This window comes from Apodemus sylvaticus, chromosome 21, assembly GCF_947179515.1.
Source record: "Apodemus sylvaticus chromosome 21, mApoSyl1.1, whole genome shotgun sequence".
NCBI classification, from domain to species: domain Eukaryota; kingdom Metazoa; phylum Chordata; class Mammalia; order Rodentia; family Muridae; genus Apodemus; species Apodemus sylvaticus.
In genome coordinates, this window is record NC_067492.1 from 41,649,311 (window position 1) to 41,676,590 (window position 27,280).

A 27,280-nucleotide genomic window follows, 5' to 3' on the forward strand; every position below is an offset into this window, starting at 1 on the left:
TGTGTGGGTGAGGGGTGCTGAGGAGAGAGGGAGCCTAGGGGGCATTGGAGGGTCCGTGGTAAGCAGGAATGGCCCCACCAAGCTCCTGGGAAGCAATGGTTTAAATATTCAGGGCTGGACAGCAGTGAGCTAGGTCTGAGCTGCACCTATGATGAAAGTTGAACTGAGGCAGAAGAGGTGGTTCACGCCTGTAATCCCAGCACTCAGCACACTGAGGCAGGACAACTATGGCAGGTTCAAGGTCACCCTGGGCTGTAGAATGATACTCTGCCTTTAAAACGACAACAACAAAACACAGGGAAGGGGGAGAGGAGTGTGGAGGATATATTTACACTTACAACAAAAACAACCTCTAGAAACTTAACCCTTCCTAGTAACATATCTATTTTATGACATCTATAACAGCAGTGGGAAGACCTTTCCCTACAAGTAGCCAGAGAGTAAATATTTCAGGCTGTGCAAGGTCTTAAGTTTTCTGTCACAGTTCTACAACTCTGCTGTTGCGGGACACGTGGGTGTGACTGTGTCCCACTAGAATGTCACTTGGGGAAACATTATCGAGCTAGGCTTGGTCCCTACGCAGTGTGCAGAACCCTGGTCTGGACTCTAGCATTCAGTGTGGACACGCTCTGCCCTTTTGTGAAGAATCTTCCTGATTCTATCTGCTGAGCTGGTACTTCAATAGCTTGCAATGGCCTGGCGTGGATGTTTACGTCACAAGACATGTGCAGGGAACAAACAGGGCTACTCCCTGCATCCCTGTTACTCTCCCCTTTCCCATCCTCTCAGCTCTAGCCTTTGCCTTTAAGACCTTTCCCCATGCTTCCCTGAAGGCACTGCCTACTCTGTAGCAGTGCATTTGTCTACAATACAATGCTTCCTATTATAATCTCACCCTATGACAACCCACTGAGCAGACTTGACTCTCTGGAGCCAGCAGACCACAGAGCTGAGAAGCAAACTGTGGGTGCAGGGTCAAGGCCTGACTGCATTTATCCCACAGGCTGCTAAAGCCAACTAGCTCCCAAGAAGAGCACACCACAGTGGCGTTCAAGTCTCGAAAACTGTTTCTGTCAACAGATACAATCCTTGCAGACTTTAGTTGTGCTTTGCGACAAAAGCCCCTTGCTAAGAGAAATCACTGATTCTATACTATCCAGGCCAGTCTTCGCCAGCCTCCTTGCTATAACCAGCCCCCGGAAACAACCGCTTCCATCAACACTGAGCACCGTGAAGCAGCCTCCCACCACCACCACTGGCAACCCACCCAGACCTGCTGTTCACCAACAGACTAAGACAGACAAGAAACTCCCAAACTGTCCTTCCCAGGGACACCTTTCCTTAGTCAGCCTGGTGGGCTATTCTTTTGAATGACACTTGGAACATCTGGAATTCACACATGCTTTGGAATGTTTCCTACACAAAACAAATAGCATCTTTAGGATAACCATATCTGTACTCTTTAAACACTATTTTTAAAAAAAATTATGTGTACAGGTGTTTGGCCTGAAAGTATGGCTGTGTACTGTGTTCTGGCCTGTGGAGTCCAGAAGAGGGTGTCAGATCCCCCTGGGACTGGAATTTCAGAAGGCTTTGAATGGGTGCTGGAGATTGAACTCGGGTCCAGTGGGAAAGCCACTCATGACCACTAAGCTCTCTCCAGCTCCATGTCAGCATTCTTCATTCAAATCTTCTTCCATCCTGCTTCTAAACTGTCTGTCCTCCATCCAGCACACATCCACCCTAAGCCCAGGGATCTTTCTTGAAAATCTAGACCAGAAGCTTCTCTATAGATTTCTCTACTTCCCTCTGGAACTGTATCCACAGTCCTGTCTTCCCCTGGATCAGAAGGTTCTCATCAGGGATGCTGTGTGGATTGCTTACCTTGGAAAACTCTGTCCATAAGTGCTTCCTACTTGGGTGCACACTGGACCAGTGGAAAGAGCCCTGACAAAAACCTGCCTCTGGGCCACCTTCAGATATTCCTGTGGGCCGACACACAGCGAGCATGAATGCTGTAAATAAACCCCAGTGTAGACCTGACCTATGGCCAAGATGGCGAACCCTAACTCCGGGCCATGCATCCCATCCTTCAGATTGTGTCAAGAGTCTAGACAGAGGTCAGGGGTGGGACCAGGGTTCCTCTGGCTAGGTGAGCTCTTGTCAACAAAGGCTGTTCAGATCCACAGACGAGCAATGAGCATACTATCTCTGTCACCTCCATATGTCCAAATGCAAGAATGGGATTTATAAAAATATATGCCAACCTTTGGATCCAACAAGAAAAGGCAGAGCAGCAGAACAGGCCCATTGTTTTCGGCAGGTCCATTCAGCTGCGGGTTTTCTAAACAGAAACCTTGACACACTAGAATAGCAACACTCAGATCATTTTAGCTTCCCTTCCAGTATGTAGTAAGTGGCCTGGCCTCTAAGGAACAAGAACTGGTGGTGCATTTTGTTACCTAACAGGAGCTCAGAGTAAAATTTCAGTCCCTAAAATGTCATGTGATCATTCCCTGGGCATTACAGAGAAGCAGCCACATCCTTGGCAGCCTTTAGGTCTAGAGCACACTCTCTGTAGTGAATCAGCTCTGACACACTGACAGGAATAAGCTCAGGTGGAACAACTTGTGGTTGGATGGCTGGTCATGGGCCATCTCCAGCACCAGAGCGGGTAGATGCCAAGCTCCGGCCGAGTCCAATGATGACCAGAACCTCAAACACTCCCTAGATGCAGCGTGGGCCTGGAAGCTTGAAATGGTTAGTATTTCCCAGGGGTTTTTGATTTAAGCACTTGAGAAGTTGTAAAGAACCAGTTCCTGCATTTCCCTAACTCCAAGACCCTTCCCCTAAAGAAATGAAGGAGAAAGAACTGTAAGAATTGCATTTTAATGACACAGAATAGTACATGGTACGTTTCTTCTCACAGCAGCACTCGCCACGGTTAACAAAATTAAGGCTAAATTGGAGCATTCTGATAGCAAGGGATTGTTTTATGTCATGTTATTCATGTTTTCATAAACAGAAGGATGTTCTTCAGGCAAAAAGAATGTTGAACAAGACACCAGAAAAGGAAACGGAATACTTAACATGCTCCTTTGGGTCGGATTGATAATAACCACCTCCTGGGGAGAAGCAGTGGGATGTTTTTTAAGATGAATGTTTCTGCTATGAGGGAGGCTTTCCAGAGTTAGCATTCCACAGCACAAAGCTATTTCATAATATGAAACCAAAGACAGTGGTGTCTGCAGTCTAAATCCCTTTAGAATAACCAGCTAATGAAAATCAACAGTGTTTAAAAGCACAGGGAACTGTGCTGAGGCCCCGGGTGCCTGGAAGGATAATCCCTTCATCAATAGCCCTTTTCCTTCACTGAGAATGAGAACCAAACGATGATGGAACGAAGCCATCAGCACCGAGGTCAGGACAGAGGTCAGGACCCTGTGGCACTCAAGTCCAAGCACTGCGATTGAAGGCCACCAGAAGGGGCTCCCTCCCCCCCCACACACACACCCATCACTACTGCCCAGCTCTGCTCCGCACCCTCTGGCACTGCATCTGGGCTCAAGAGAACCCTTTCAGCAACTCTAGAATTATAACAAGACAAAGCATATCTCCCCTGACATCTGCACCCCAGCCCCCCCCCCACTAAGACCACATGCTCACACAGGTGCAAGAGGACGCCTCACAGGAAGCCATGCTCTAACACCTTTGCCCGGAGCCACCGACTTACCTTCTGTGAGCCCTGCCCTCTGTGTGAGGCACTCTCTGCCTCCTGCAACTCAACTCTCTTTGCCCGCTGGCTCCCACTGTAACAGCCTCCTCTCCACCCACCCCAGCTGCATTGTGGAACTAAAGAATTCCTTCACTGGTGAAGAGCTGGAATCACCAAGTCCAGGGAAAGCCACCTTGGTTTTTTCACGATCTACCTTCTCTAAGGAGGAAATCCTATTTGACCTGTTACAGGGGTGGGGCGGGGGGAGTCTTTCCAAGAATTTAAATGTTTTCATTATTAAGTAGTAGAGAGAAATAAGCTCAGTGAGTTTTTTCTACTTCTTTGGCTCCCAGAACCTGCATCTATAGAAACAGAGTGAAAAGAAACATCCAAGTGCATGCCATTGAGTGTCCTGATGCTTACAGTAAGCCTGCGCCTGCTAATCCCTCCAGCAATCGAGGGTGGAGGAGCATGCCAAAGGCACGTCTATCAGGTCATATGTAAACGAGACCAACAGACTCAGTAGCCACTTCTTCACACGTACATAGAATAACCGCCATGTGCAACAGCGTTGTTTGAACCCACGGTAACAGAAGGAGAAGGGGTCTTTGAAGCCTTCCAACCTTATGATTCCATACCCATTGCTGGTCACTGTTTTCTATGGATGAGTTTCTGAGTTGAAATTTCCTACCTCCAAAAAAAAAAAAAAAAATCAGATTTAGCAGGCATGGCCTGCAACCCTGACAATTTGTACTGCTTCCCCCATCCAACTACATATCCAACCCCTTTGTCAGACAGAGTAAGATACTGAAGCTCAGGAAACTGAGGTGTTGTTCAGCTACAGAGCAAACGATGGAGAAAGAACCCAGGATTTTTGTCCCTGAGTCCTTTACACTAAGGTTACACTAGGTTGTCTCCCACAGTGGTCCCTAGACATGCCTGTCACCCACGCCTAGGCTAAGAAGCCACCAACAGATGCTCTGAGCGGTAAGCTGTATGAGGGCAAGCCCCGGGTCTCATAGGCCCTGTGCCTATGCTAGCCACCTAACAAATGTCCCATAAAGACTTGTTGACAGTTACTCACCAAGGCCAAATACTGTGTTCTGCACTCGCAACTCAGTGTAGGAAGATGCAAAAACAGATGCAAGCTTATCTATCTGCTTACTAAGATGCAGTTCAGAGGGCTGCTGCTCCTTTATTTATGAAAATGCCACATTCAGTCAACCAGAGAATTGGCGAGCTCCAGAAGTCAGTCCTTTGACTGCCCCTGTGCTCACAAGAATGTAGCGAAAAGAAATGAGTCAGAGGTAAGAGGGGCCTAACCATTTACCTAAGCACTTGGCAGACATAACCTAAGCTACTCTGAGGATAAAATGCACAGCAACCACCAACAGCTGCTCTACACAGATACCTCACTCTGTTTTTCAATGCATTTCCCCCAACTTAGAAAATACTTTATGAGTTGAGCTGGACTCTCTATGAAGCTAGCAGCGAGGAGTGCGACACTTTGTAGCTTTTGGATTAAAAATGTGCCTGGCCCCTTCCCTCTGCCTTCGTCCATCCTCCTGACTCTCCATACATATATATAGACTTGCCTCACAGTAGAGAAACAGAATTCTTATATTTTCTATTTGTAGCTATGGATCCTAAACCATGTTGTAAATAAAACAATCCTACTATATATACTACCATCTTGATAAGGAGGACAATCAAAATATTTTAAAAGGCAATGGGAAAACAGTACAGAAAACCTAAAATTAAAAAATTAAATTAATCCACAGGCATGGGGGCTATCTGCACCATGCAGTCCAACCCTGCTGCCCCAGGGGCAAACCAGGCTCTGCTGCAACAAGGCATAAGGAGGGGCTGTCCAGAGGGACAAGACGGTGTGGGAAAGCTCCTGCCGGCCGGTGCTCCTCAGGCTTCCCCGGCCACTATCCACTACTGCTAAGGAACACAGAGTGCAATTTTGAGACAATCTTGCTAAGGGACTGCCTGTGGATAATATGGTCCTCCTTGTTCACGAAGTGACACCCCAACTTTAGAACCACTGCAAACAAGTTTTGAGACCCCTGCTCTGAAAGCCATGCATATGGATTTTGCCTCTATTTCTGAAATTAAAACAAACAAACAAACAAACAACAACAACAACAAAATGGTTTTCCTCAGCCCCCTCCCCTTCACTGTTAAGCCAAGTTTGCCTATGTGCATAGTCCTGGTCATTCCTCAAAGTCACCCTAACAGACTCACTAACTGCATACTTATTACTGGTCAGTCTGCAAGCTCAGACCCTGTTCTCACCATCTCACCCGTCCCGGGATGAGGCAGGCAAGGCCAGCCTGCAGTTGGAGGTCTTTACTGCTATCTAGTCATGGCCTCACCACCCCGACTAGGCGCTCAGCTATATAAAAGTCTGGGCACAACATACATACTTTTCCATTGTAAAAGTACAAAGATTACAAGATGGAAGAGTTTGTACATTCTGATTTATAAAGCTAATACACACCAGCAAAACGGAATAATAAAACCAAGGAGTAAAGTGCCTTTAAAAATAACAGCAATATTTATAGACTCTTTTGACATTAAATCTTTTATAAAGCCATATGTTATACATATAACACCTTCTCTTTCTGTAAGGTTGACATTACAACCTGAGAGACAGCCATACCACAAAACAACACTCAGACAACAAGCACTCTACAGCGTCCACCACGGTCTATACATACACTACAAGCAGTCCTAAGATGATGTCCATTTTTTCTTTGAAACTATCACTGATATTGCAGTAACATGCTAATGTGGTTGTCATTGTTTCAGTCACACCAAACTGACATCAAGGTTCTTCAAACAAAATTATCAGTCTTATTTAAATTAAGAGAAATTCACTTAAACTAAAAATAAAATAATTTATTTGAGATGAGAGTCTTAAATACCTAACACGTTTTTCCAGGGAAATGTTGGTACTGTCTCTGAGCCAGCTATAAGTTCTCTGGGCTGTGGATCTGTATAAGAATATATAATTTACTTATCACTCAGTAATTTCAGAAACTACTGTATCTCGCCCCATATTTAGGAGCTCCATTCAGTAACAGTTGTTACTATGACTAAGATGCTTGCTTTGTGCCCTAATCCTTCAAGAACACATCAAAAATGAACATTTTATGACAGAGTCACTCATTTATCTCAAAACCAGAACAAATAAAAATAACACCATGAAAAGAATTTTAGCATGTTCTGACCACTGCTGCAGGAACACAGAAACTCAGCAAAGTACAGACATGCAGGAAATCAGCACTATATAGGAAAATTAACAAACTCAGCACACCTTCAACAATTGGAGTAAAGGTAGACTCTTAATAAAACCATATTATGTCTTTCTCAAGGCAATCATTAGCTACAAAAGAAAAATGATTTCATATCCTTGGTCCATAAGAAGAAATATTTATTTACATCTTCAGTGGACTTAAAGAGGTTTTAGACGTCACAATTAAAATTGTATGCTTCCAAAAATATCATATCATCAATGCAATTAACTTAAAGTTTCAGATATTAATAACTTCATTTAGACTTCTTAAAAAATCAACACAAACATACTTCCTAGAGTGCAAAATGCTTCTTATTAAATACTTCAGAAACACAAAAGCAATTGGTTTGGAAACACGGGAATCCTTTGCTGAAGGGCCATCAACACGGGAGACACCCATTGCCGGCAATGGGCGCCGGACAGAACCGCCAGCCGGAGGACGACGCAGCACTAGGTCTGCGCTCGCTTGCTCTCTGCCACTGCGGACGGCCCGGTCATTTGTACAAGCTCATAGTCGGACTCTGGTACATGCACATGTACGCATCGCAAAGAAGTCTGCGCGCACAGCCTTGGATCCTCCTGGAGTCCAAAGAGTGCAGGTCCTCCAGAGACATCTTCAAGTACTCTCCCACTTCTGGGCAGGGTGTCACTTGCGGAATGTTGAAGCCATTCTGACCACCTAGAGAGAGGGGATGTGAAATCTCTAAGTGAACTTCTAAGTCCTCTTGGCACCCTGTCCTACCAGAACAATTTTACTATCCTAGAATTTAATGAGTACTGACTCTCAGAATTGGAAGAAAACCTTTGTTTGACTTTCAGTTTCTTGAATTATAGTCTCCTTGGCTTCTGAGAGGGTTCCACAGGCAAAGGTGGAGAGAACTGGAGAAAGGACACATACCTAAGACAGGCCTGGTTTGCAGGCTGCTACCACATGTGCACACATGGCCTTGACTCCTCATACCTGCATGTTGCCTCCCATACACTAAAACAGCCTGACATTTTTTCCCACAAAAATGCCCAATTTTTGACAATCCTAGTGATGCACACTGCTGTTTCCATATGTTTTAAGAACATACTTGCACACCTCTAGCAGGCTTTGTTTATACACTGATCAACAGACTGCGTGTGCGCTGATGACTGGATTATGGAAAGCATTTGGTTTCACTCTCCCCAGTGCTCTCCCAAATGTCTCGCTGCTAATGCTAACTGGGTGAAGCATACGCACAGGAGGGGTGGGCTTGCGGCCTCAGGCGTCTGAGAGCTGAGAAGAGATGGAGAACTGCTGGTCTTGTGTCTCTAGTCAAGGAGCTGCTGCTACTAGGGGCTTATTAGAGAGCCACACCAGAAGGCCTTAGGGACTACAGCTTGGGAGAATACCTGCAGAATTCGTGTGTGTGTGTGTGTGTGTGTGTGTGTGTGTGTGTGTGTGTGTACTATAACAAGCATTTTACTTCCAAATGAACTGTGTATGAAGGAATGACTAAGCTTCCTAGAAACAGCTCATTAGATGAAGGTTTCTTCATGAAATGGAATGCAGGAGATCAGGAAGAATGATTTACATGCAAACCATGCAATCTTCACCACTTTAACTAAGACAACAGAAAATCAGGTATAATTTCTACGACTGCAGCATTCCCACTGAGCTTGGCATACAGGTGCTCAATAAATGGCCACTCCAGTGTGTACAGAACTGAAAGGAAGCAGATGGTAAAATCAGCTCTAAAAGAAGAATTTTAGGATTTTTTTCTTTTAAGGTGAGGCAAATTGAAAAGAAGGTTCTCATTATGTAACACATGTTGGCCTCTAATTCACAATCCCCTATCTCCCAAGTGCTGAGATCACAGACAATACACTTTAACAAATGAATTTAAGGGCCAAGATGTTGCAACATTATTATTCCTCCATTTGGGTAGCAGAATTATTAATACACTTTGAAGATTAGAGTCTGTAACACCATGCTATTCCTTAAAGTATTTTCTTACAAAACACCCTATTACTTCACACAAGTGTTCTCACTAGGAAACGCCATACCCCAAACTACAGGATGCTGAGTACAAGAGGAAGGTGTATAATACCATCTCGATCCGCCATGCTGTCAAAGAAGAGCCAGGCAGAGTCGTCCTTCCCATACTTCACAAAAGCAACATAGTGGCTTGTTTCTATGCAGAGAACAGCAAACAACTCCATCTTCTGACAGGGGATGCAGCCATGTCTCCAGTCCCAGTCAGGCAAGTCTTTGGGAAGTGATACTGGATGATAAGTATGATTCAACCTCCTGGGATGAAGGTGAACCTAAAAAGGACCATGAAGAAAATGACACACATGAGCTAATACCATGTTTCAAGGGAGCAGATTCTAGCCACTTTCACTGAACACATCTCTTATAAACACAACCAAGAATTTCTCTCTCTCTCTCTCTCTCTCTCTCTCTCTCTCTCTCTCTCTCTCTCACACACACACACACACACACACACACACCAGCAGAAGAGACATGAGCAACAACATTTATCGACAATGTGCTCTGGCTCTGAAATGCTTTCGAGTCCTGAATTGTTGTGGACCATCAGTAGCTGACTACATGTACAGGGCACATCCACCAGGTGACTACGGGTTACCTGAGTGCTGCAGGTCTTACAGAACTGCTTGATCTTCCCAGCTGAGATGTCCGGGTCGTCATAGCACTCTCTACACTCATACATGGCAAGGCCTCCACAGATGCGGCACTGCCTGGGAGCTGCATATGCAGAAAGGGGAGGAAGAAGCCTTTAAAAAGGTATTCTGTCACTAAAAGTAAGAGGTACACATTCAAAAGAAAAATGCTCGGGGTGGGGGTTGGGAAGGCCTAGCCCCCTCTGATCCTCTTAAAATTTCATTTGGATTTCCTATATTTGTAATATTTTTAGGACATTTTTTTCAAATAACCATTTTTGATAACCTATTCTAAGACTGTTCCTCTGGTCATAAAAGACCCAAAAGATATAAAGAAAATATAAAGAAAACTGATAGCACATATAATCTTAGTCAGCAAGAGAAAACCCCTGCCATTATTATAACATTTCACTAACACTTGTATGTCTGCATATCTATATACCTGTGTGTATCCAGTACATGTGTATTTCACGCATCTCCCATTCAGCCTCTCAATGCACTTTCCCTTCCACTTACAATGGTTTCCACTTGTGTGGTCCTCATACTCATGTGCTTAATGGTAGTAGTTCTATTGTTATAAAGAATAATCCAATTAACCTTTGGCCTCGTACTAACATTTACTTGTCTTTAATTTCTTATCACATAATGGTTAGTTATTTTGCATTTAAAGTGTTTATTTTTTACCTCTACCCTTTTCAGAATAAATTCTCAGCACTTGAATTATTGGCTTAATATGTCCAAGCTCTTCAGATACTGTATTGCCTGACAAAGTACAATATCCACAACTAATGTGACCATTTCTAAAACAAACAAACAAAGGACTGTATACTTACTGTCTTCAAGTAAATCTGTTATGTTTAATTCCAGGGAAGGAAAAATTTTTTTAAATAGTTTAAAGTCTTTTCCAAACCGAGGCATCTGGATAATCAAGCATGAGGGTGCCTAAAAATAATAATGATAAAGATAGCAATAACAACAACAACAACAATAGACACATCACTTTAGAAATCCAAGTCCTAAGGGGCTGGGGACTCAGCTTAGAAGAGCAGCACACCTACAGCCTCGAGTCTTTTCCCTGCACTATGGGAGAGAAAGTGTGAAAACACGTTTCCCTAAGACACTGAAGTAGTCCCAGCTGTCAGACCCAGCAGTGGTTTCAGCACAGTGCTGTTGGCCCACATGTGACTGTGCAGTGTGGACACAGAGCAGTGAGCTCCAGGAGCTCCCGGTGTCCCTGTCAGACATCCCCACAGAGCACACTACCTACACTTTGGCAAAGTAAGTGAGATGAATGGGCCAGCACCAGACCACGGCCTGCACTATGGAAACGTCCACTCAGGTAAAAGAAAGTCTTCTACTACATTCACTAACAAACCCATACAGAAGATTTCACTGGCATTTTATCTTTAACAAAGGGAGAAATTAGCACTACCTTTGAAATGTTTAGAAACTATGCTTGGGTAAAATGACAACTACAAACATAAACATGTAGATGTGTATGCATATCTTTGGAATTAAGCTACCTTAAAGGTGTTCAAGTTAAGCACTAGCTTTCTCCCCACTATGCACCTAACTCCAAAACATTTCAACTTAAGCTAAGGAACTTTCTTTTAAAAAAAAAAAAAAGGTTGAAACACATTTTTGCGTGTGTTTTCTTAACAGTGTGAGTGAGAGCTGAGAGTGCTGAGTGGAGCAGCACTCAGAGTAGAAAGGTACAAGTCTGAGTTTAACAACCCCTACTGCCCATTGCTAAGACATAAAATAACAACAACAAGAAAACAGAATCACTAACCTCTGCAAATTTCAGGTTGCTGTTGATAAAAGACCATTCTAATAACTGCTGAATTGTGGGGACTCCAACCTTCTCATTTTTTTCCATAAAAATTTGATAGAAGTTACAGTCTTGAACTTTCTGACCTGCTGATCTACGAGCATCAGAAAGAAATGCACATAAGTTATCTATTAAATGCTTGAATCAGAGTATCAAGCCAGCTGTGAGGATCTGAGAAGAGGATACCATGATGCAGATGTGCCAGGTAAAAGACAATGATTTGGATGAGATAATTAAATGCACTATGCAGAAGACCTCATAAATTATTCCTTCTGCTTTATTCATAAATTATTCACAAGTTTTCTTTGTGATCACAAGAAAAATGTAGACTAATATCCCAGTCAAGAAACACTATGTGAAAATAATCAGTTAGATTTCTCCCTCCATATAAATCTAGAACGCAATAAGTTGCTTTTAATGATTAAAGCAAATGCTTAAATGGCTCAATGACATGCTCTTACACTTTTTAGATCAACCTCTCTTTAGTCTGTAAAATACAGGCCCTAAGAGGTAGAGAAGGACGATTTTCTAGCAGGCTAGCAGCCCCAGGTGTGGAGCCCAGGGACCCTAACAACTGTCCTCTGGCCTTGTAGCTACCAGCTGCTCTTTAGATGGTCACCCACTGACCTGATAAATACCACATAAATGTCTACAAACACCCATCACTGTGAAACTAAAATCTTAGTAGTAGTCCTTAAAACACTACTAAGAAGGTTTTTTTTTTTTTTTTTTTTTGGTTTTTTGGATTTGTTTTTTTCGAGACAGGGTTTCTCTGTGTAGCCCTGGCTGTCCTGGAACTCACTCTGTAGACCAGGCTGGCCTCAAACTCAGAAATCCGCCTGCCTCTGCCTCCCAGAGTGCTGGGATTACAGGCATGTGCCACCACCGCCCAGCTAGAAGTTTTATTTTTAATCATTCAATATTATATATCTTTTTTTTTTTTTTAAAAAAGTATCTGAGCTAGATAAAAAAAGAGTGTCTGAGCTAGAAATACACACTGGAGCTCTTCTCAAGCATACAGAACAAAGTCTATCAGTCATAGAAAAATGACTGCAACTTGAAATAATCAGATTAAACAAACTAAAGCAGTCCCATAAAGAGAACCAATGTATGTTTTCTCTCATGTTATGGTTCCTAGATTTTATATAGATTGTACTAAGCATTTATGTGTATATGACATGAATGTATTATGAAGCTGTCTAGGGAACAAAGGGACCATCAGGAAGAAGACATGAAAAGGGATGGGAAGGGATGAAGGTATAGGAGACGCACACTAAACATAATATAGTTTATGAAATTTTTAGAAAACAATAAAAAATTCAATAACTTTATGGCTCGAGTTCTGGAAGTCTGAAAGAGCCTACAGAATCATAACAAAGTCATGAAAGTGTACCAAACCATGCTAGTTGGGTTGTATATTCTCTACTAGGGACAAGCCAAGGGCACACGAATATAAACTTGGTAACTTTTAAAAACTGGACATCTACATTTTACAAATATTAATATAAAAACTCATAGATTGGAGTGGTTTGGGTCTATCTGTCTTTGTGGTGCAGACCATAGTAGGTGGGTCCTGTACTCACTCACTAAGAATACCCAGGTCCTGCAGCTCCATGGGGAGCATGTGGCTCATGACGCCATCACAGGTGCTACAAGGAGCTGGGATGGCCCTGCCTTAGTGGCCATAGCACCGGTGTCCTCTGGCTTTGGCTGGACCTTTTCTTGCTCTGCCGCCCCCAACTCCTACTTTTGGAATTGAGAAGCTTCCCTGCACCACTCTAAACTGAAAGTATAAAATTTGTTTATTGATTTTTTTCCCATGGGATCACAGTTAAAAAGACCATATGTTTGAACAGTGCTGGAACTATTAAAGATTATGAAGATTTATGAAGTTAGAATGAATGTATTCTCCATTAAAGATGGCCACAAGCCTACAGGGATGAGAAGTAAAAAGTAATAGCTTTAAAATTATATGTTTGGAGCTGGAGAAAGAGCTCATCCTTAAAAGACAAAACAAAACAAAACAAAACAAACTAAGGCTCACAACCAAAAGTGGTAGGAAATGTCTAAGCAATTAAAACAGCACACTACTCTTACAGAGGCCAGAGCTCAGTTCCCAGCACCCACAACAGGGAGTTTGCAACTCCTGCTTCAGGTGATTCGCATCCCCTTCTGCCCTCTGTGGACACTGCATTTACACACATAATTTAAAAATAAAATTATTTTTAAATGACTAGGCGTGGCCTTGTTGGAGGAATGTACCAGTGTGTAGTTGGGCTTTGAGGACTCCTAGTGCCTAAGATCCACTCACCAAGTGTAGACAAGAGCCTCCTCCTGGCTGCCTGCCTTCAGATGAAGCTGTGGAACTCTCAGCTCCCTCTCTAGCACCAAGCCTGCCTGGATGCTGCCATGCTCCCACCCTGATCATAATGGACTGAAATTCAGAACATGTAAGCCAGACCCAATTAAACATTATCCTTTATAAGAGTTGCCTTGGTCACGGAGTCCCTCCACAGCAGTGAAACCCTAACTAAGACAGTATTCAGCCCCCTATTGGCTGTCAGCTGAGCTCCCTCATAAAGACAAGAATGGCACTTGGGTGAACAAGAACTCAAAATACCATCTTACAATCTTTAGAAGGAGTTGGAAGAAATATGAACAGGTTGCTTGGAGGTGTGAGGGGGAGGGTAAAGATTTGCCTAGATGCCTTTCCCAATTCCAGAAAGGCCTTCACACTCTGAACAGTATCTGAGCACTGTCTTACCTCTGAGAATTACTACAGTATTCAACTTATATTAAACCTTGGAAGTCTGATGTTCCTTATATATGGCTAGACTAAGGGGAAAATTTTAAAAACAATTTTAAGCATCCTCAGTTTATTTTGCTAAAAGATAAACAGGTTATTCCTCTCTTGAAGTCCCTTCTTTCTCAGAGTTTTTTTCCTTGCTTTTCCTTAAGAAATCTATGTTTGTTCTAAAAAACTTTTAAAGGAGTCTCAGTATTGTGGCACATGCCTTTAATTCCAGCACAGGGAGCACAGGCAGGCGAGACAGGCAGCCTGGTCTACACAGCATGTTACAGGCCAGCCATGGAGACACTCTAAGGCACGTTTCAGGGTAAAAACAAATACAAAACTTAAAAGATGAAAAACAAAACTCATGTTTTCTTCTCAAACTACCTCCCAGATGTCCTATATCATATTTTTTCACTGAGCTTCCTATTCAAGTTTATTAATAAATACTTCTAATTATATACTATTTTAATGCCTATTGTTTTTCCTTCATAAATTATAATAGAATTTTTTTTAATGAAAGAACACTACACCTGTGGTAGTCAGGAGAGCTGGCCCTGCCACTCCCTGGATGCAGCACTGAGGAGTGCATGCCCTGTACCTCCCTTGGTCGGCACAGTGGTGCTGACCCTGGACAATGACTGGGGGTCGGGGGCTGGGGGAATGTGGCCTGGATGAGCCAGCCCTGAGGCCAAGAGTATGGGAGAGCTGGCCCTACCACTCATCTATTGTGGGGTAACGAGGGTGCAGGGGTGACGCCCTCCTCCGCCCCTCACCACCTACAGTAGTAGGAGAGCTGACCATAAGGGCATGAGAGGAAGAGAGCAAACCCCGATGAAGGCTCTGGTGGGCCAGCCCTTAGGATATTAAAACAGGAGAGCTAGCCCATCCCCTCAAGGGCTGCAGCTCTTGGGAGAGTGGGCCCAGCACCCTCACTGGGCATCAAGGTGAAGCTGGCGCTGGAGGTGTGGGTGTGGCTGAGTAGGCCCTGGGGGCATGAGAACAGGAGAGCTGACCCTGCCTGCTGCCAAAGGCAGCACTGGGTGGTCTAGCCTGGGCAGTGCTGGAGAGCTCATCCTAGTGGTGTGGCTAAGGGAGAGGCAGTGTACTGACCAGCTCAGCTACCACCCAGGCCCAGATCCAGGGCTCTCAGTTGGCCCACCTCAAAATCCATGTCATCTGCAAATGGGACACATGAAAGGGCCAGTTCTGATGATCCAAAGACGCAGGATCTCTGTGAAACAGAGCAACAACAGGACAACCAGGAGGCGTCCCAATGAGATTCAATATTGATGCTGTCATAGAGGCTAGAGTTCATGAACCAGACCAGTGACCCACTTCAATGAACATTTGCAAGGGAAGATGTGTGGACAGAGGATAGACTGTGGGGCACACCTTGGCACACAGCTTCCACGATGAGATGTTTTCTATGCTTTGTATTGTTTGTACGTTTTTTTATATAGGGGGGAATTCCAAGGGCGGATATGAGGGGCTGGGGAGATGAGCAGCAGACTTGGGGTATATGATGTGAAACTCACAAAGAACCAATACAAAGTAAAAAAAAACAAAAAACAAAATAAAAACCTGCCAGCATTTTTAACCACTTCACTTTATAGAAAACTCTAAAATCATTTTCTTGAGTTTCAAAAAAAAAGGACAACAGATTAGATTCTGTCAAAATGCAAGTTATTTTGAAAAAAACTTACATATTTATTCAATATTTCTCACTAACCAAATCTACCCTTTAGCTCAATGTAAATCGTTTTTTTAACTCTACTTTTAAAAAATTGATTGCTGCCTATTTTTCTTTCCTAAAACATAAAATTTTCAATATGCTTGAAGGAATAAAATAATATTACTGACTTTTCCATAATTACTTTTTAAATGACTGGATTATAAACTCTTGTTAATTCTCTCTGATTCTCTAGGCAGATAGAAAGCTATAGCAACTCTGACTTGCTGCTGCGTATGTACACTCAATGTTTATGCACCATGTAATTTCATTTGTTAGACACTCCTAAGCAGTACCAAACTTTCACTGTGTACTTTCCTTGTTTCCACAAATCAGTTTAACATTGGTTCAAACTGCATCACTCAGACACAGGGGTAAGAGAACTCATCCGTGTTGGGATCTTAAGGAGGTAGATTCCTAAGATTTTCAACAGAGAAACCAAGATTAAAATGGAGAAAGGTCTTCCACTGTAACCTCTTAAATGACCTGGGAAGTGCAGACATTTAGAATATCTCACTAAGAACTGTAAAAGCAGGTAACACTTTCACCATGGAGAGAAGGAAGCGATCAAGCTACTAAACAGAGAACTAGAGAGCTAATTAAAGGTTAACTGACTTCTGTAAGTGATGGGAAGTCAAAAACATTGTTCTCAGGTGGTTTTTTTCTTTTCTTTTTTTAAATTCAATTACAATAAGATTCTCTTTAAAAGATTATTAACTGAGTTTCCAAAAATATTCATATTCAATTGCATAAATAAACAAGTTGTGGGCACATCTGTCACTAGGGCTAATTAAAAGGGCAGGTTCACCTTGTGCTCTGCAAATGTAGCTAATGGAAAGGACGGAACGAGGGAAACCCACTTTCGTCTGCCCTTACAATGCTTCCTACAAATGCTGATGTCTGTCAGCAGGCACTTCACTCCTACTGAAGGACGGCAGAGGAAAAGAAAATCTACTTCCCAGTGCTTCTAGACAGCTTGAAAGTTACCTTATTTTTAACAATGGTTCAACCCTTAAAATATCATGAAACAGGATATTTAGAAATTCTTCAGGATCTAGAAGAAAATACAAAAAAAAACAAAAAACAAAAAAACAAGTCACAGGCAAAATTTAAAAGGCATTCTATTCTTTAGGACAAACATATTTCTAAACCGAACTTAATTTCATTCCTTCAATATTATTTTAATTAAAGGCTTAGTTTTTTCAAACTTTCCTAACAAGGAAAAACTTTTACTTACAGATTATAATAAAATGTTACTTTTCCATTTTGTTGTGATGTTGTCCCATTTAGCAGAATATATTCATTCACACATAGTGAAATCATTTTTATGTCTTTGGGTGGGTGTTCAATACAATAACAGCTAAAATAAGCCCTATTTTTCCTTCTCCTTAAGTAATTATCACGTGTATGAATGTCACAGCTGACTACAGCACCCTGTTAGCAAACTGTTCAGTTGTGAGCAGACGGCAACTGCCCAGCCGCCCCACAGCTGTTCCACCAGGAGCCTGGGTGGGAAAGGTGAGTGGCTCAGGGCAGCCTGAGCTCACCACAGGAGGAGAGGACTCCAAACAGCACTGCTGGAGGCAGGACTTAATCATCTACTGTAGGACCAGCATCTTACAAAGCTCTTTACTACACATCAGTCACTTGGGAAGAGAAGAATCATTTACAATACCAGGAGAAATTTGCATGTCACATAGAAAAGAATTTTTTTCATTTATTTTTGCAGTGCTGGAAATCAAACCTAGGATTTTTTGCATATTCTATCTCTGAGATATGTATCACTAGCCCTCTCAAATAATTCTAATTTAATATTAACTCTTTAAGTAAAACAGATATATTTCAGGAAATAATTTAACATATTGTTTACTAACATTTTCAATTCATAAATTAGAAAAGTCACCTTTTTCTTCAGAAGTGAATCCTGATGCAGCCTCAACTTTTTCAAGTATTTTCCTCAGTTTCATAATCTTTGTGGCACACACATATCCATATCTATGTTGATAAAAATGAATCAACAGACACTGGCACAGTGAATTATATGACACATCTTAATAATCAATTATTCCCATACAATCCTAACATGTGAAACAAATCAATAGACTAGGCAGTTATTTTTAAAAATACAATTGAAGGCTTCTTACTAAACTTTGAAAAGCGAAAGACTGAGAACCAGAGTTGTTCCCAGATATTATTAAACACCTTAAAAATAACTACCATGCACTAATACAACTCTAAAATATTTTAAAAGTCTTGGTGAATGGTTTTTAAGTAACATTTGCTTATTATTAAAATACTTATTTTATAAAATAGAATGTTCACATTTTAGAAAAGTCACTTTAATATGTAGGATAAGAGAATGAGAAAGGGGAATTAATGTGATACTAAAAATCTAAAGTCTGCAATCAAACCAGTCAGCATAATTAAGAAATCCTCTATTTGATTATGGGAGACCATGTGCTTAACAGAGCAAGTCAGAGCCAGCAGACCACTAAGCATGTGCTTGCTTTTTAGAGGGACTGTTCACTAACTTGTTTAACTCTTTCCAATTAGCATACACTAAACACCTACCACTCTGTAAAAATCTGTTTGCCACTGGGAATACAAAAGGAGAAGATTAAATGAACAAACAAAAACCACCAACCAAAAAACAATCTGCTTTTGGGAAGCTTGCAATAAAGCAAAACCTGTGTCCAAACAACAGATATAAGTTTGCGGACACCAAAACCAGATCTCAGACTTCTGAGCTCAACTGATCTTGCCTCAGCCTCCTGAGCCAGCAGGTGCTGGGATTGCAGATGTATGGTATACACCATGTCTGGCAAGACACACCCTGACCTCACAGGCATCTGACAATCTCTTGGTGTACAGTGAGAAACAAAGTATGCTAACTACAATTCTGGACTGCTTCCGAACAACACAAGGTGAAGAATATTAATTCTATTCTGGAAAGGCTTACAGTGTTTAAAAGAAGGAAAGCTGTGACAGCATGCCTTGTTGTGAGTGGCCTGGACTGGTGTACCATGTATATACGGAAAGAAAAACCTGAGTGGTTACATAGGACAAAATAATTAATGTAAAGATCAAAGCACATATTTATTTTAAAGGGTAAAATGATTACAGAAAACAAGTATCTAAATAGAGAAATTTATTCTTCTACTTTCTTAGTTATGTGACACATTTGGAATATTCCTTTTATTTCCATATTTTGTTATTTTTAAAATTATTAAATTAATTTTTGTTTTCATTGTTAAGAAGAGTATATAACAAAATTTAAACTGATCATAACTGGCCTTTAAATTGCGTAGTTTGTTTTCTGTCTTTCTGACCTATTTGTTTGGTGATCATTGAATGACTGAACTCTTCACCACTTAAACATCACACATCACCAATGCCACATACTAAAGTCTTCCCACATTGTCGTCTGCACATTTACAACTCACCTTAGTAAAGGAGTAGAGGAAGACCTAAATATATTCTTTTAAACAAACACCATATTACTATAATGCACTTCATCTGCTTTTACTACAGTGTCATTACTAACTTATAATACATCATACCAAATGATTCACATCATTTCATAGAATACTTATTATGTACACTAAATAAAGCAGAAGCAGAACATTAAAGGTTTTAAAAAGTCAATATTTCATGAGAATTAATTTCTGTTTATCTTTTTTTTTTACTATATAAGTACACAGCAAGAATTACTACACAAAAAAAGCAGCAAACAGAACACTAAGTAAAGACAGAACCTATCTTCTACTTACATTCTCAGAGGATTGACTATCTCTGTCCTTAGTAGCTCTTGGGTCTCACTGTAATACTCCACATCATTCTTCTCCTTGGGTCTAAGTAACACAGTGTCCAGGGCAGAACTAAAAGCAAATAAGCTGCAAAAGAAAAAGAATATTTCCCCTTAAGCTATAAATACACTGATATTTGAGAAAGATTCTTAAAGGAGCTAGAAAAGAAAGAGGAACAAAGCACAGGGGAGTGATGGCCTAAGAATTCATATCAAGACAGCAGAGGCCTGTGTTCGGCCGTTAGTGCCCACAGACCCTGAAGTTCCAGACCACAAACACAGGGTAAAGACATGCCAGGGAATGTTTGAAAAAAGCTTTACGTAAGTCAAGAAGAGCCTGGAAATAAGCACCCCACCCCCTTTCTCTCTCTCACACACACACATGCACAAGCACACACATACACACAGACAACATGGGGAGAAAGTTGGAGGCCACTTAGTAGGACAAAAACGTCTTGCTCTCCTGAAACATTGCTTCCATAAAATAACTTGTGAGTGACTAGCAGCAGAAACTTACTGGTATAAAAAAATAAAACATTTGGCTAAAACAGATTTTTATCAGGAAATCTAAAGAATATTATAGCAATACTACAAGGTTTGTTTAATCAAAAGTATTCCACCAACAAAAAGGCCCACAGCCTTTATTCTGCTCTCTGCTTTTGAAATCCTACAGTCCATGCTAACCCCGCCCCACTCTTGTGCACAGCTTATAGAGCAGGGCTGGCAGAGCCACTTAGTTTAAGTGGCAGTGAACAATCCTTAAGGCCACAGACTCACAGTTCACTCTCCAGAGCTTACTGTTCCTTGTATTATTCACTCCACTTTAGGGAAAACTAAAGGAAGGCAACAGTGATCCCATGGGAAATATTTTTTTTTATTTTATTCAATATATTTTTTATTTACATTTCAAATGATTTCCCCTTTTCTGGTCCCCCACTCCCCGAAAGTCGCATAAGCCCCCTTCCCTCCTGGAAATAATTTTTAATATATAAAGAATTTCTACGATCACCTCAATATACTAAAAGCATACACATACAAGCTGATAGTTTACTGCCAGCTTTACTTGGCTCAGTCAAGTGTAGTCACTCCAGGAGGTGGTGGCGCACGCCTTTAATCCCAACACTTGGGAGGCAGAGGCAGGCGAATTTCTGAGTTCGAGGCCAGCCTGGTCTACAGAGTGAGTTCCAGGACAGCCAGGGCTACACAGAGAAACCCTGTCTTGAAAAACCAAAACCAACCAACCAATCAATCAAGTGTAGTCTGCTACACTGGAAGCAGATGCCCTCAGCGTATCTGTTCACAGGGATCAGTGCTTTTACTCATTACTCACTGAAGTATTTTTATATTAGGTTTTTAAATCTATAAATAAGATAGGAAATTCGTTAACCGTCAAGGACCAAATCTTGTGATCTTTACTAACTCCTAGTCAAAGGCACCTCATTTCACACACACACACACACACACACACACACACACACACACCCCTGTCTTCCTTCCCCTAATAAAGCACTATCTACACCTACTGCAGAAAATGTGAACTTACCAGAATAAAGTTGAGTCTAAGTAACAAGAATTGTAATGGCCCTGGATGCCTTTCTTCTTCCCAATCATTATCTCTAAACCTTCCTTTTCCATTTTAGGTGGAGTATTTTCTTCTACTACTTCACTTAAGTAGCCCCCAAATGCTGAAAAGATAAAAAAATGAAAATAACTATTTTAAACCATGACAGTATATATTCATGTGTTACACATGTATATGTCATCATTTAAAATATATTTTAACATCCTGTGTAAATTTTTTCAACCTTTAGTTAACTGTTAGTTATCTGGGCTTGTACAAATGGTATTATTCACTTTCAACATTGCTTCCTTCAGCTAAGTCCTTTCAGAACTTAGAAAATTAAGTCAATTAAGGACCTGTCAAATAAATACTTTGTTACTTGTCCAAATGTTTCATTTTCAAGTGTGAAAAGAAAACAAAAACTTCCAAATTACTCTTTGACATTTAGAAAAATGTTTTTTGTAAAGTTGGTTTCCCTATTTAGCCCTGCTTGACTCTCACTATTGTCCAGAACTAGGAAAGGCCAGCATCAGCAAGCTGATGACAAGCGATGACAAGAGCTGGTCCTCCACCTGTCAAGCTGATTGTGTCCCCAGATTGTATCAGATTTCTACATAGGATAACCTGAATGAGGTGCTTAAATAAGATGGTGAGGAGGCTATTAACACTAAAAGGACTACATTTTCATTTCTACTACCCATATTGCCAAAAAATTAAATGTCTATAATCACTACAAGAGAAGAAAAAACAAACCATTACTTTTCCTTCTTTAGATCCTAAACACTTTTCCTGACTAACACTTTTTTAATGTATCTCCTCTTAGGACAACTTTCTTATGCACCATGTTACAATCTTTAACAACTTAGAAACTTGAAGAACATTGGCAAGAAAATCATTTAAACACTGTTATCCTCAGAACCTGAAAAGCAGCATGAGACAGTCATTCCAGATGGGTAAATAAATTAAAAGTATCCAAGTACCTAAAGAGTTACACCTTTCAATTTGATTGGAAACAGGCTGCAAGGATGCAAACCTAGAGTCGGGTCTGCAGCTCTTCAGTTTCACAAACAGTGCCTTCTTCAGGGCACACGTGAAATAGCGTGTGCCCCTGAAAGTTCCATCTGTACAGCCTGCGCATTCATCTTCCTGAAAAAGAAAGTCTTCTTCGGTATGTGTTACACTGCACCTTGCAGAAGGAGTGGGGAAGAATTATGGCACTTAACACTTAGTCTAAATCCCTTCATCAAATCTGTACTGAACAGAACAGCATCAAGAAAAGGGACAACTGATGCTTCAGCTCTCAGCTAGTGGTTTAAGAAGACAAATCTTTAGCCCACCAAGCATTTCCTTTTAAAATATGCATTCAGAGCTTCTTGGTTTACTGATTTGCCCTGAGCCATTTCAAAAATATTAAGATCAAGGGGCAAGAGGAAATAGATTAATTTATCTAGTTTCTCACCATCAAGATAGCAAGTGAAAAAAATTAACCAAAAGCCACATTAAGGTAAAAGCTAAGTTTATTCAAGTTCTTCGTCCACGATATGAAATATCACACAATATTCTTTTCTAATCTCCAAAGGAAAAACCTTATCTTCTACCAAAGACCTCTGAACATGGTGATTAATTGTAAAGCCAATCATATCAGAGGAGGCTGGGGAATAAGAAGAAAAGCTGGTAATTGCTTTGTTAGGTGCATTATACTTAATATAAGGAAGCTAAATAGTCTAGCCTAAAAATCCATTTACTCCTCGATCACAGACAAAAAAGCAGAGGAAAAAGTGAGCCAGGAGCTTAAGGAATGGCAAAGGGTGAATGAAGCTAGGCCATACAGTAAGAATATTTTCTTGATTACTGGGGACACACACACACACACACACACACACACGATTTTCCAAGAAATATATCTAATAGGGAAAAACCTAGGCAAAACCTCATGCAGGAAAAGAGTTGTAGCTTTTTGGCCAAATTAAATTACCAGTTCCAGTCCAGCTAGCACGTCACTGAGCCCTGGTGGCTGGCCAATCCAACGGATAACCCCATAGAACGGGGGGTTCTCTTTTACTTCAGCCAGTGATCCCACCTCTAGCCCGTGTGCATTCCCAGAAGAGTTGGGCAAGGGTGGACTCTCCTGGACAGGTGTACTGTTCAGCTCCCCCATCACAGACTGCACTGACAGAGAGAGTGGACTATGAGCCATGCTGCCATTAGTATTAGGCATCTTTGTCAGGCTGAAGGGTAAGGAGTGAAATCTGTTCTCGCTAGACAAGGAGTTCATGGAAGGAGGTTGCGGTGGAGGTGATGAATGTCCGAAGTCTGAAGACATCTCTGTAAGTGACTTTGCAGGGTCTTCTGCAACTATGAAAAATTGTTCTTAATTAGAAAAAGTTGTTCAAGAACATTAAATATGCTTGTATCTCTAAAAACAATAAAAAGATCTAGTCTAACTGAGCACATGATCCCTTTGCAAGTCTGCTCACAGCACTGTAAACCTACTGACCTAATGTCTGTCCTTGTTTCTCTTGTTTACCTCAGCTCTCCTGTCTCAGTGACCTGGCACCCAATTGCTCATCTGTGTCTGCTCAGTACCACACAGGTTATATTCTCTAAGCTAGGAATCAGTGGGAACAAATATAAAAAAAGCAAGTAGCAACCCTAAATAAATCATGGATCAAAGAAAAACATAAGTTAAGTTTTAAAGATAAAATAAAAGTGCTGCTGGGCTTCTGTCCTGCTGTGCGTCTGTCCTGTGTCAGTTTCTTCTGTCTTCCACCTCACGGAAGACTGGATGGACATGGACATGACTTCCTTAGGCCTCAGAACTACCTTTTCAGTTGTGAACTAAAGGCTGACAAAGATCATCACTCTGAAGTGCATAATGATGGAAATAAGTACCAGTTATCATTAAGTTTAGGAATGGGGCAAAAGCCGAACTACACATGTAAGGGCAGAAGCAATGAACTAACTGAAGTAACACTGGCAATTGTGAAAATGTCTGTACAACCAATAGTTTCCCTTGGGGGCTTTGAAATTTCACCACCTGTGGTCTTAAGGCTGAAGTATCAGGACCTGTGCACAATAGTGAACAGCACCTAGAGGAAGATAAAGTCAGAAGATGGAGATGAGAAGGGTGCAAAACTCTTAAATATGTCTAGAAAGCAATCTGCCCCTAGAGATGTAACAAGGTTCCACAGGAAAAAAAGCAAAACTTTATAAAGATGCTGTGGATGATGACAAAGATGATGACGATGATTTTGATGAGGAGGAAATTGAAGAAAAATACTAGTGAATAAATCTGTACAAGATACCCCAGCAAAAAATGCACAGAAAAATCAAACCAAAATGGAAGATATGTAAAACCATCATCACCAAGATCAAAGACTCAACTCCTTCAAAAAACAGGAAAAAAAAATCCTAAAACACCAAAAGAACCTAGTTCTGTAGAAAACATTAAGGCAAAATTACAGGCAAGTATAGAAAAAGGTGGTTTCTTCCCACAGTGGAAGCCAAGTTCATTAATTATGGTGAAGAACTGCTTCTGGATGACTGACCAGGAGGCTACTCAAGGTCTCTGGCAGTGGTGGAAGTCTTTTTAAGAAAATTGTTTAAACAGTTTGAAATATTCTGTCTTACTTCATTTTGTGAAATAAACTCAGTATTTTAACAAAGTAAAAAAGAGAGAGAGAAAAAAAACCAAAGAACAAAAAATATAAGTGAAACACAGATTAGTATTTATAAAACAATTGACAGTTTAGTTTAGGAAAAAAAGCTAGGTATTAATTAACTCATATAAACTTGGTACATGAGAAAGACAAAACAAACAGAAAACAAAACATAAATGAAAGAGAAAAAAAATAAAGACGCTTAAGCCAAAGTAAACACCAAAGAAATAACCCAAGAAAACAAAGTTAAAGATTAGAAACAAGCCCCAGAAGCTGTTTCTTAAGTGACTAATGTAGCTGGCAGGCACACCGTACATTGCTTCTCAGCAGGAAAGAATGGCCTTTTTAATGTTGTTGAAACAATCAGTAATACATATGTTTAAACATCTGGGGCTAGAAAGATGGCTCAGCACTTAAGAATGCTTGTGGCTCTTTCAGAGAACCTGGGTTTGGTTCCTAGCACCCACATGACAGCTTACAATTGTCTGTAACTCAAGTTTCAGGGAATCTGATCCCTCTTCTAGCCTCTGTGGCTCCTACATGCATTGGTGGCACATGAACTTACACAAATATAAACATAAAAACACACACACATGAATCCACACATGCACACGTGCACACACTCATACAACATAAACTTTTAAAAAGCTAAGCTGGAACTAAGAATATAGCAGGAGCTTGCCAGGCATGTGTAAGACTTGAAGTTTAGTTCCTGGCATGACAAAACAAAAACCAAACAACAAAACAACCCAATAAGCCAGGATCTTATTCATACTCTGTGAACATCAGTTCCAGGTAGCATATAAAACAATGTGCCTGGAAAACTACACATGTCTAGACTACAACACAGAAGAATGTTCTTTATGGCTTCAAGGAAGAGAGCAATTGCATGTAAGCATATAAGCCTGTAAGGGGAGACAACGACCACCATCTGGTTAAAATTAAGAACTTGTTCATGAAAAGAGGTCATAACTGTGAGTGGCCTTGAACCAAAGGAGAGAATACTTGCAATATACTTTTTTCAAAAGGGTTAGAACATCAATAGGACCAAGAAAAAAATAAATGAAAAATCTGAAAAGGCAATTCACAGACGAACTAGTAAATCAGTGACAAGATCCTGGCCCACACTAGTAAACAGGTTAAGTGAAAACACAAGACCCATAGATGTCACTTCAAACCTATGGGTCTTACACACTGTTCTCATTCTTAATTAAGAGACTCTTTATAACAGAGTGAGCAGGGTGAATGTAGAGATTCAGAATGTACAACTGCTGAGTGTTTGCCTTAAACAAGAAAACTATACAACCTCTCTAAGGCTCGAGGAATACTGCAGAAGAAGGAACGGAAAGAATGAGAGAGCTGGAAGATAAAATGACATGTGATTTTTTAAAATTTTTTTAATTTTTGAAATAGGGTACCTGTAGCTCAGGCTATCCTCCAAGTTCCTATGTAGTCAAAGCTATCCTTCAATTCTGGATCCTCCTGCCTCTTATCTCCCAAATTCTAAAACTCTAGGTATGTATCATCATATCCAGTTTTCATCTAAGTCTTTCAGGATCAATACTATTTCATAAAACTATTAAACAATACATTCAATTCAAGTAGCTCAAGAAGTTATGAATATACTAGTTGTGGCAGTCTGAATGAGAATGGCCCCCACAGGTTCATATACTTAAAGGATTAGTTACCACAGAGTACTGTGTTTGAGAAGGATTAGAGGGATTAAAAGGTGTGGCCTTACTGGAGGAGGTGTATCACTATGGGTGGGCTTTGAGGTTTCAAAAGAGCAGACCAGACCCAGTCTCTTTTTCTCTACTGCCTATGGATCAGAACTTAAAGTTCTCAGCTACTGTTCTAGCACCATGACTGTTTCCCACCATGGTGACCATGGACTAAGCCCCCAATGAAATGTTTTCTAAGAATTGCCTTGGTCCTACTGTCTCTTTCACAGTAATAGAACAGTAAAGTAACTAAGATACTAGTACAGTGCAAAATGTATATTAATAAAAAGATGAAATTATGGCATAAATTGGAAGAATCATCATCTAAATTATGAAAGGCTCTATTTCCATTTGCTCCTTTTTCTTAGAAATCAATCAGCACCTTGGAGAGCATTTGTGAACCTGCAGGGAATGACAGGGCATGATCAGGCTTCCTCCCTCACCCTAGATGGTCTCCGAGCACATCCAGAGACCAGCAGAGGCCAAAAGTTCCTACCAAGTACTCTCCAGAA

The 27,280-nt window shown here is 41.0% G+C and overlaps 1 protein-coding gene and 1 pseudogene across 7 annotated transcripts in view; one reads left to right on the forward strand and one right to left on the reverse strand.

Annotated features, from left to right (window-relative positions):
* Positions 1 to 6,601: 6,601 nt before the first annotated feature.
* The window catches only part of Cyld (CYLD lysine 63 deubiquitinase), a 48,547-nt gene continuing 27,868 nt past the window's right edge, over positions 6,602 to 27,280 (reverse strand). For 4 of the 7 annotated variants that reach the window (XM_052167368.1, XM_052167363.1, XM_052167364.1 and 1 more), the window contains 12 exons: positions 23,364 to 23,743; positions 22,369 to 22,534; positions 21,371 to 21,512; positions 19,793 to 19,915; positions 17,926 to 18,017; positions 17,010 to 17,076; positions 15,453 to 15,524; positions 11,461 to 11,593; positions 10,502 to 10,610; positions 9,635 to 9,753; positions 9,095 to 9,311; positions 6,602 to 7,698 (listed from right to left, as the gene is read on the reverse strand). In XM_052167368.1, coding sequence (XP_052023328.1) covers positions 7,514 to 7,698; positions 9,095 to 9,311; positions 9,635 to 9,753; positions 10,502 to 10,610; positions 11,461 to 11,593; positions 15,453 to 15,524; positions 17,010 to 17,076; positions 17,926 to 18,017; positions 19,793 to 19,915; positions 21,371 to 21,512; positions 22,369 to 22,534; positions 23,364 to 23,743 — 1,805 coding nt within the window. In that variant the 3' untranslated portion in view covers positions 6,602 to 7,513. The remainder of the gene's footprint in view (positions 7,699 to 9,094; positions 9,312 to 9,634; positions 9,754 to 10,501; positions 10,611 to 11,460; positions 11,594 to 15,452; positions 15,525 to 17,009; positions 17,077 to 17,925; positions 18,018 to 19,792; positions 19,916 to 21,370; positions 21,513 to 22,368; positions 22,535 to 23,363; positions 23,744 to 27,280) is intronic. The other 3 variants (XM_052167366.1, XM_052167369.1, XM_052167370.1) reach the window with 3 other exon arrangements.
* On the forward strand, positions 23,841 to 25,035 carry LOC127672072 (nucleophosmin-like; annotated as a pseudogene).